The following is an 11,252-nucleotide window of genomic DNA, read 5'->3' on the forward strand; positions in this document are numbered from 1 at the left end:
GCGTGGTTTTTAACGTATTGTGTGTCGTTTTGACGTTTAATTCGTGGTTTTTGACGTTTAATGCGTGGTTTTCCAAGATTTTCTAGTTTTGATATTTAATGCGTGGTTTTTGACGTATTGTGTGTCGTTTTGACGTTTAATTCGTGGTTTTTGACGTTTAATGCATGGTTTTTCAAGGTTTTGAATGTCTTTTTTGACATTTATGCGTGGTTTTCCAAGGTTTTCTAGTTTTTGACGTTTAATGCGTGGTTTTTGACGTATTATGTGTCGTTTTGACGTTTAATTCGTGGTTTTTGACGTTTAATGCGTGGTTTTCCAAGATTTTCTAGTTTTGATATTTAATGCGTGGTTTTTGACGTATTGTGTGTCGTTTTGACGTTTAATTCGTGGTTTTTGACGTTTAATGCGTAGTTTTCCAAGATTTTCTAGTTTTGATATTTAATGCGTGGTTTTTGACGTATTGTGTGTCGTTTTGACGTTTAATTCGTGGTTTTTGACGTTTAATGCGTGGTTTTCCAAGGTTTTCTAGTTTTTGACGTTTAATGCGTGGTTTTTAACGTATTGTGTGTCGTTTTGACGTTTAATTCGTGGTTTTTGACGTTTAATGCGTGGTTTTTAACGTATTGTGTGTCGTTTTGACGTTTAATTCGTGGTTTTTGACGTTTAATGCGTGGTTTTCCAAGATTTTCTAGTTTTGATATTTAATGCGTGGTTTTTGACGTATTGTGTGTCGTTTTGACGTTTAATTCGTGGTTTTTGACGTTTAATGCATGGTTTTTCAAGGTTTTGAATGTCTTTTTTGACATTTATGCGTGGTTTTCCAAGGTTTTCTAGTTTTTGACGTTTAATGCGTGGTTTTTGACGTATTATGTGTCGTTTTTGACGTCTATTTCATATTACATTCTTCTAGTTCTAAAAGTATGCTTGGAATTTTGACATTATGTGTTATTTATCTATTCCAACTAATAATAATGGAAAAAAAATCTCAAAAATCCCAGAAAAGAAAGTGATATATCAATTACGTTATAATTATTGCGAGGCGCGTTTTACATAGGACAGACATCTGAATATTTAGAAAATAGATTAAGGAGTCATCAATAAGGTAATTAAATCGACTACTGTTGATGTTTTCGACACATTATTTTTGACAAGATTCCACATTTTCACCATCCATTTGCATGTAATTCTTTATTTAATGTGTTTTCAGTGTTCATACGTTTTTTTCCCATTAGTGACTAACAGGAAATGAAAAGCTATTATTAAGTCATTAGTTTTCTAATTTGACAATCTCCAACATAGACATAAACCGGCAACTTTATACGTTTCTGGTTCAGTATTTGGAATAAAACTAAATAGGTTTTTTAACAGTTTTAATTAATTTTATTTCAGCACAAATACAGGGTGGTTCATGATTCATTTTGATCTTTCTGTTTTATCTCAGAAGCGGTAACTTTTAGGAAAAAAGTTATCGATACCTTTTTTATAGATAATTTAATGATCTACAATTTTTGTCTGAGGTAATTTTACGATAAAACTTGCCGATTTGGAGAAAATCGCGAAAAACTATTTTGACCTTGAGTCAATTTTATTTCCATGGGCTTGATGGTAATTTTGGTAGCTTCCAATGTGTAGATTGACCGGACTAAAGTGAGAAGTATGGAAAAAACGGTATCGTTATATTTCTTTTACACTAAAAAAAATATTCGAAACGTTCATTTCGGATTTTCACCATCATTGTATCGCGGGAAACTGTTAATTAAGACTAGCCGTTCACTAAAATGTACCATTTTCCATACAACCACGTAACTAATTTTCCTAAAAGTTATTTTAACGGTAATGGGTTCCATCATAACCCGCTAGCTCTAATAATAATTAACTACCTATCTCCGTGTATAGTTTTCTAGCCGGAATAACCCGTTTAGCTGATTTCATAGCGATACCATGTTAAAAATTCATGCTCGAGTTGAACACTTGATTGTTATTGTTCCATCATTACAAGTTTTCCTATTGTTCCTATTATTTTTAATGTCTGCAATTCACTAATGGACGAGGGAGAGACAGAAACCCCCCGAAGTAATGGATTGAAAATACTTCAAACTCGCGATTATTTTAATTATATTCATTCGATGATCATTTTTAAGAGCAAAAATTGTCCGACTGCTAGTCGCATGCAATTAAATTCTTATCTTAAAGTCCCTTTTTTAAAATGTATGTATTGATATATTAGAAAGAGGTTAGGTTAGGTTAGGTTAGGTTAGGTTAGGTTAAGTTATGTTAGGTTAGGTTTATGCTATTCAGAAAGAATAAATGAATTTTTTAACAAAATATCTGCAATGTTTCCTCTAGAAATTGATAATTGACAACCCTGAACAATATTTTCACGAAAATGAATTAATTATTGAGCAGTAAGGTTCATAATTAAAAAAGCATGTTTAATTATTACTTTTTTTAATTATTCAATAAATCATCAATTTTTAGAGGATACATTGCAGATATTTTGTTAAAAAATTCATTTATTCTTGCTGGAAATTAGAAATCTAACCTAACTTAACTTAACCTAACCTAAAAGGGATAAATTGGCAAATTGCCACGGGCCTAAGACCTATGGGGGCCTCACGAAAGGCCTCATTTTTACATTGCAGACGTTTCGTTACAAAAATTCATTTATTCTTTCTGGAAATTAAAAACCTAACCTAACTTAACTTAACCTAACCTAAAAGGGATAAATTGGCAAATTGCCACGGGCCTAAGACCTATGGGGGCCTCACGAAAGGCCTCATTTTTACATTGCAGACGTTTCGTTACAAAAATTCATTTATTCTTTCTGGAAATTAAAAACCTAACCTAACTTAACCTAACCTAACCTAAGAGGAATATATTGGCAAATTTCCACGGGCCTCAGACCTATGGGGGCCTCACGAAAGGCCTCATTTTTACATTGCAGACGTTTCGTTACAAAAATTCATTTATTCTTTCTGGAAATTAAAAACCTAACCTAACTTAACCTAACCTAACCTAAGAGGAATATATTGGCGAATTTCCACGGGCCCCAGACCTATGGGGGCCTCACGAAAGGCCTCATTTTTACATTGCAGACGATTCGTTACAAAAATTCATTTATTCTTTCTGGAAATTAAAAAACCTAACCTAACTTAACCTAACCTAACCTAAGAGGGATAGATCGACAAATTGCTCCGGGCCTCAGACCTATGGGGGCCTCACGAAAGGCCTCATTTTTACATTGCAGACATTTCGTTACAAAAATTCATTTATTCTTTCTGGAAATTAAAAACCTAACCTAACTTAACTTAACCTAACCTAAGAGGAATATATTGGCGAATTTCCACGGGCCCCAGACCTATGGGGGCCTCACGAAAGGCCTCATTTTTACATTGCAGACGTTTCGTTACAAAAATTCATTTATTCTTTCTGGAAATTAAAAACCTAACCTAACTTAACCTAACCTAACCTAAGAGGAATATATTGGCGAATTTCCACGGGCCCCAGACCTATGGGGGCCTCACGAAAGGCCTCATTTTTACATTGCAGACGATTCGTTACAAAAATTCATTTATTCTTTCTGGAAATTAAAAAACCTAACCTAACTTAACCTAACCTAACCTAAGAGGGATAGATCGACAAATTGCTCCGGGCCTCAGACCTATGGGGGCCTCACGAAAGGCCTCATTTTTACATTGCAGACGTTTCGTTACAAAAATTCATTTATTCTTTCTGGAAATTGAAAACCTAACCTAACCTAACCTAACCTAACCTAAGAGGGATAGATCGACAAATTGCTCCGGGCCTCAGACCTATGGGGGCCTCACGAAAAGCCTCATTTTTATATTGCAAACATTTCGTTACAAAAATTCATTTATTCTTTCTGGAAATTAAAAACCTAACCTAACTTAACTTAACCTAACCTAAAAGGGATAAATTGGCAAATTGCCACGGGCCTAAGACCTATGGGGGCCTCACGAAAGGCCTCATTTTTACATTGCAGACGTTTCGTTACAAAAATTCATTTATTCTTTCTGGAAATTAAAAACCTAACCTAACTTAACCTAACCTAACCTAAGAGGGATAGATCGACAAATTGCTCCGGGCCTCAGACCTATGGGGGCCTCACGAAAGGCCTCATTTTTACATTGCAGACGTTTCGTTACAAAAATTCATTTATTCTTTCTGGAAATTGAAAACCTAACCTAACTTAACCTAACCTAACTTAACCTAACCTAACCTAAGAGGGATATATTAGCAAATTGCGACGGGCTTCAGACCTATGGGGGCCTCACGAGAGGCCCTAACTTTTTGATTTACACATTCTCTCAGGTCACTTATAAAAAGCACGTGAATTTTTAAACCAAAATCAATACAACAGAATACAGTGTACAAGAATTAATAGTCGTGAAATTGAGAGGATATAAATCCGGCAGATTGTGTATAAACATTTTTGGATCACCCGATATAATACAACACTCAGTCTGTTTCTAAAACATTAATTTTATTTTCGTATCATCCCAAGTTTTCTCAAATATAAGATGTTACGTCTGTGGTAGAAAAACATCGGTGAAAAATTACATGTCCTTTTCTTTTTCTTCTTCTTTTTCTTGTGATAAAACACAGGCCATGCTATAGTTACAAATGATAGCTATAAGTGGTCTTTTATTTTTTTTTAATGCGATGTATCAAGTTAAGTGAATAAAATTATTATATAAGTTTTTTTATCTGTTTTTGACTTCAAAAAAAAATGTCTACGTAAAAAAATGGGACCCAAGTTACGTGAAGAAAAATCCGGAACATTCTATTAAAGTAAAACGCATTAATTTTATTATAAATAGGATTGTCGTAAATAATAAATTAATTTATTGTAATTAATTAGCTTGTGAAATTGATTTGGGTTTAATAAATTTTTAAAAATAAATTTTCGGACATCGAAACTGGCGCAGTCATTCGGATTAATGGTTCAATTATTGTTCGATAAGACGCGGGGATTCACACAGTTATGCTGCTTGACCTTAGCAGACTTAAAAGCGTTGTTTGACTTATATCGATCTCCTGGTTTCCATTGCATTGTTGAACTGACAATTTCGGGTTTATCTTTTCACGTAACCGAGCTATTTAATTATTTCTTTATTTCAAGCATTCATTTCTTTTGCTATTTGAAAGTTCTTGAGTTGTTTGTATTGATTATCGTCATATTTTTTGCCACTCAAGTTTTTTTTCATGATTGTTTGTTTCTAGCTCTTCTTGTCTGATAGCAGAGAATAACTCCATGGGGCCAAGCTCTTTCGCAACATTAACAATAAAATTTCGAAAAAGTAACTCTCCAAATCGATTTTGCATTTCATATCGTGATTGTATAATGTAGAAAACCTTTGCTACTTAAATTCATATTTTTTTGACGTTTAATGCATCGTTTTTGTCGTCTAATGCGTGGTGTTTGACGATTTTTGACGTTTAATGCATCGTTTTGACGTTTAATGTGCGGTTTTTGACGTTTAATGCGTGATTTTTGATGTTTTTTGATGTTTAATTCGTAGTTTTGACGTTTAATGCGTCGTTTTGACGTTTATTGCATGGTTTTTGTTGTTTAATGCGTGGTTTTTGATTATTTTTGTCTTTTAATGCGTGGTTTTTGACGATTTTTGTCGTTTAATGCGTGGTTTTTGACGTTTAATGCGTCGTTTTGACGTTTATTGCATGGTTTTTGTTGTTTAATGCGTGGTTTTTGATTATTTTTGTCTTTTAATGCGTGGTTTTTGACGATTTTTGTCGTTTAATGCGTGGTTTTTGACGTTTTTTGACGTTTAATGCATCGTTTTTGTCGTTTAATGCGTTGTTTTCGACGTTTAATGCGTCGTTTTGACGTTTATTGTATGGTTTTTGTTGTTTAATGCGTGGTTTTTGATTATTTTTGTCTTTTAATGCGTTGTTTTTGACGTTTAATGCGTTGTTTTTGACGTTTAATGCGTGGTTTTGACGTTTATTGCATGGTTTTTGTTGTTTAATGCGTGGTTTTTGATTATTTTTGTCTTTTAATGCGTGGTTTTTGACGATTTTTGTCGTTTAATGCGTGGTTTTTGACGTTTTTTGACGTTTAATGCATCGTTTTTGTCGTTTAATGCGTTGTTTTCGACGTTTAATGCGTCGTTTTGACGTTTATTGTATGGTTTTTGTTGTTTAATGCGTGGTTTTTGATTATTTTTGTCTTTTAATGCGTTGTTTTTGACGTTTAATGCGTTGTTTTTGACGTTTAATGCGTCGTTTTGACGTTTATTGCATGGTTTTTGTTGTTTAATGCGTGGTTTTTGATTATTTTTGTCTTTTAATGCGTGGTTTTTGACGATTTTTGTCGTTTAATGCGTGGTTTTTGACGTTTTTTGACGTTTAATGCATCGTTTTTGTCGTTTAATGCGTTGTTTTTGACGTTTAATGCGTCGTTTTGACGTTTATTGTATGGTTTTTGTCGTTTAATGCGTGGTTTTTGATTATTTTTGTCTTTTAATGCGTGGTTTTTGACGAGTTTTGTCGTTTAATGCGTGGTTTTTGATTATTTTTGTCTTTTAATGCGTGGTTTTTGACGATTTTTGTCGTTTAATGCGTGGTTTTTGACGTTTTTTGACGTTTAATGCATCGTTTTTGTCGTTTAATGCGTTGTTTTTGACGTTTAATGCGTCGTTTTGACGTTTATTGTATGGTTTTTGTCGTTTAATGCGTGGTTTTTGATTATTTTTGTCTTTTAATGCGTGGTTTTTGACGAGTTTTGTCGTTTAATGCGTGGTTTTTGACGTTTTTTGACGTTTAATGCATCGTTTTTGTCGTTTAATGCGTTGTTTTCGACGTTTAATGCGTCGTTTCGACGTTTATTGTATGGTTTTTGTTGTTTAATGCGTGGTTTTTGATTATTTTTGTCTTTTAATGCGTTGTTTTTGACGTTTAATGCGTTGTTTTTGACGTTTAATGCGTCGTTTTGACGTTTATTGCATGGTTTTTGTTGTTTAATGCGTGGTTTTTGATTATTTTTGTCTTTTAATGCGTGGTTTTTGACGATTTTTGTCGTTTAATGCGTGGTTTTTGACGTTTTTTGACGTTTAATGCATCGTTTTTGTCGTTTAATGCGTTGTTTTTGACGTTTAATGCGTCATTTTGACGTTTATTGTATGGTTTTTGTCGTTTAATGCGTGGTTTTTGATTATTTTTGTCTTTTAATGCGTGGTTTTTGACGAGTTTTGTCGTTTAATGCGTGGTTTTTGACGTTTTTTGATGTTTAATTGATGGTTTTTGACGATTTTTGTCGTTTAATGCGTGGTTTTTGACGTTTTTTGACGTTTAATGCATCGTTTTTGTCGTTTAATGCGTTGTTTTTGACGTTTAATGCGTCGTTTTGACGTTTATTGTATGGTTTTTGTTGTTTAATGCGTGGTTTTTGATTATTTTTGTCTTTTAATGCGTGGTTTTTGACGAGTTTTGTCGTTTAATGCGTGGTTTTTGACGTTTTTTGATGTTTAATTGGTGGTTTTTGACGATTTTTGTCGTTTAATGCGTGGTTTTTGACGATTTTTGTTGTTTAATGCCTGGTTTTTGACATTTTGACGTTTAATGCATCGTTTTTGTCGTTTAATGCGCCGTTTTGACGTTTATTGCGTGGTTTTGACGTTTAATGAGTCGTTTTGACGTTTATTGCGTGGTTTTTGACATTTAATGCGTCGTTTTGACGTTTAATGCGTGATTTTTGACGTTTTTTGACGTTTAATTGGTGGTTTTTGACGATTTTTGTTGTTTAATGCCTGGTTTTTGACATTTTGACGTTTAATGCATCGTTTTGACGTTTAATGCGTCGTTTTGACGTTTAATGTGCGGTGTTTGACGTTTTTTGATGTTTAATTGGTGGTTTTTGAAGATTTTTGTCGTTTAATGCGTGGTTTTTGACGATTTTTGTCGTTCAATGCCTGGTTTTTGACGATTTTTGTCGTTCAATGCCTGGTTTTTGATGTTTTTTGACGTTTAATGCATCGTTTTGACGTTTAATGCGTGATTTTTGACGTTTAATCCATCGAAAAGAACCATTTGTTATTGGTTTAGTGAATTTGAACGTTCTGGTTGACCAATTGAAGTGGTTACTCCAAAAAAAAATCAAAAAAATGACGTAAATTGGTTATATCTAATCATAAATTGAAATTTAATGTGATAGTCGAGGCCTTAAAGATTTTAGAAGGCAGTGTGTTTACAATTATGCATGAATATTTGACCATGAAAAAGCCTTTTTCAAAATGGATGCCGCGCTGACTCACACTCGATCAAAAACAACGAATTGATGATTCAGAGTAGTGTTTGGCCGTGTTTACACGTAATAAATCAGATTTTTTGCGTCAATATATGACAATAGATGAAACAAGGATCCATCAATTCACTCCAGAATCAAAACGATCATCATCTGAGTGGATTGTAGCCTGTGAACCACGTCCAAAGGCACAACAGTCTGCTGGGAAGGTTATCGCTTCAGTATTTTGGAATATTGGACAACGACTATCTCCAAAATGGAGAAACCATCAATAGCTATTACTATATAGAGTTGTTGGATCGTTTTGACTGTAAAAATCGTCACTGTTTCGATGTCATCGATGGCGACGATGGTTAAATCGAACGAATTGCTTCCTGATCCATCGAATAGTCCAGATCTGGACCCCAGTGATTACTAGCTATTCGTGGATCTCAATCCTTCTACAAGCACGGCATCCAGAAATTAGAAAAGCGTTGGAATAATTGTATTGCTTTCGAAGGAGATTACAACGACAAATAAAATCGATTTTTGACAAAATCTGTGTTTTCAAAAGTGCAAATGATACCTTGTTGAATACAAACACAAATTGCTGAACAAAAATTATAATTTAACAAATCTAATTAGAACAATTTTGATGTTATAGATCCTCTGGACGCCGACGGAGTCCCCTGGGAACCCGGATCATAATTACTCTCATAAACGGACCGGTATTTGATCAAAAAAGCAGCTAAAGATAAAATAGGATTGACGGGTCGTTCTTTACCCAAATAAGTGAGAGCGTTTATCAAAATAGGCACTACTGTTATATCCAGATACTGTCTAGTCGGTAAAGACATCAAATCGGCGAACGTCTTCTTCGGGTTCTCGGTTAGGTTCTCCATTCTCAAAGCGGCTTTCACTATTTTACAGAACGTAGCATTTCCAGCGAGGTGACATACTTCTTTAGCTATTTCCGCTTCTGTGAACGTCGTCGGCTGGAAATTGTCGGAATCGTCGTTATCTTCTTCGAGAGCACCAATAACTTCGTCCGATTCCGATAATTCGGCGACTGAATTCATTGTATAACTTTGTAAAAATTATATCGCGATGTGTATATGTGGTTGTGTCAAAATAGACATTTGATTGACATTTGCAACAAAATGGCGTCACCGTATAAATAATTCAAGGGTTGATTCATCTTTGAATATGGAATCCGCAAACTTGTTTCGGTTAAAGAAAAGTCGCGATTATAATAATTACGAAAAATTGTTTGTTAGTTTTTCATAAAGAATCTCAATTTACCATAAATAAAGACATGGAAATGGAACAAAGCCGTTGAGTCGTATCTCTGAATAATAAACTCCGTCTCAACAATTTTAAAATTTGGAAGAATTTCTTGGAATAATGCAATTAAAATTTAAGTGGAAAGTTTTGTCGAATCCTTTCTAGAAAAGTGGCATGTTTCCTAAAAACTTGGCGAATAAATGAATTAAAATGGAATGGGAAAACTGCTAGAGAAGAAGATTATGACTTTTTTTTAATTACTCAAGAAAATTACATTACGAGTAAGTTCAAACGAAATTTTTTTTCATAAAGTCGCTTATTTATTGTGAGAATAATAGACGTTTTGTCATCATTCGTTTTGATTTTTTACTTTTTACCGAATAAACTTTCAACGACGTACATAATCAGAATCCCGAGCTGCATAATCTTCCATTACGAGTTGTCTAATCTTCACGACAACCGCGATCACGAGTTACTCGATTTATTGTTCAAAAATTTATGTAATCGAACCGCGTAGTCCAGTTTGAAAGATTTTCAGAATTGGTAACTATATTATATGTAATAAAAGACGAGGATCTAATTTCCATTTGTATATTCTAGGTCTAACAAACTCTTCTATACGTACTAATTGTGACGGTTTTTCCCAAAACTCAAATTATGTCACAATGCTATCAAATTTAAAAGAAGATCCCACTCTCGATAAAACAGTCAACATCTATCAGTTTAATAACAAAAGTTTTTGAATTTCCTACGTTTTAAATGTAATGGCAACGCTGTTTTTGTCAACAAGCCAATGTTAATTAGCTCCTGTCTAAAATTGAACAGGCTGCGTCATTTAATTTGTATTTGACAGATATCATTAGCAGACTATGTCGTCTATTGGGGGAAAAAGGTGTGAAATTTATTGATGCACCCTCGTATAATGACTCAATTATGCTCTACATCTATAAACTTTGGTAATTGTCTCAATCTTTTAATCTTCCACATTGTTTAGTCAATTACATCGCAAATATTTTCGAAATTTGAAATTAAAAAGGAAAAATTTATGTTTCTATTGATATTTCCTTGTATATCTATGTTCTACATCCTTTATATTCGATATATTAATGACATAAATAGACAAATCAACTTCATTTATCTGTTACAGTACCAAAATAATAGCAATATGTCATTTTATATCAAAATATTTGGATTTCCCACTTCTTAATCAAATTGGCAGCACTGCTGCTGTCAACAAGCGTATGTCCATTGACATCTGTCAGAATTTGAACAAGCTACGTCATTTATTTCGTATTTTACAGGCATTTATAGCAGACTATGTCGTAATTTGAAATTAAAAAGGAAAAATTTATGTTTCTATTGATATTTCCTCGTATATTGAAGCATCTATGTTCTACATTCATGATATTCGATGTATTAATGAAATAAATAGACAAATCAACTTCATTTATCTCTTGCAGTATCAAAATAATAACAATATGTCATTTTATATCAAAATATTTGGATTTCCCACTTCTTAATCAAATTGGCAACACTGCCCCTGTCAACAAGCATACGTCAATTGACATCTGTCAGAATTTGAACAAGCTACGTTATTTATTTCGTATTTGACAGGCATTAATATGTCGTAATTTCAAATTAAAAAGGAAAAATTTATGTTTCTATTGATATTTCCTCGTATATTGAAGCATCTATGTTCTAGATC

At 33.5% G+C, this 11,252-nt stretch overlaps 1 protein-coding gene across 1 annotated transcript; it reads right to left on the reverse strand.

Annotated features, from left to right (window-relative positions):
• Positions 1–8,870: 8,870 nt before the first annotated feature.
• LOC130893926 (uncharacterized) lies at positions 8,871–9,408 on the reverse strand. Its single transcript, XM_057800383.1, has one exon. The coding sequence runs from the start codon at positions 9,340–9,342 to the stop codon at positions 8,905–8,907; it is 438 nt and encodes a 145-aa protein (XP_057656366.1). The 5' UTR covers positions 9,343–9,408; the 3' UTR covers positions 8,871–8,904.
• Positions 9,409–11,252: the final 1,844 nt, after the last annotated feature.

Source organism: Diorhabda carinulata, chromosome 5, assembly GCF_026250575.1.
Source record: "Diorhabda carinulata isolate Delta chromosome 5, icDioCari1.1, whole genome shotgun sequence".
NCBI classification, from domain to species: Eukaryota; Metazoa; Arthropoda; class Insecta; order Coleoptera; family Chrysomelidae; genus Diorhabda; species Diorhabda carinulata.

Coding starts and splice junctions, on each gene's coding strand:
- LOC130893926 (XM_057800383.1), bottom strand. CDS start 9,342: ATGAATTCAGTCGCCGAATTATCGGAATCGGACGAAGTTATTGGTGCT.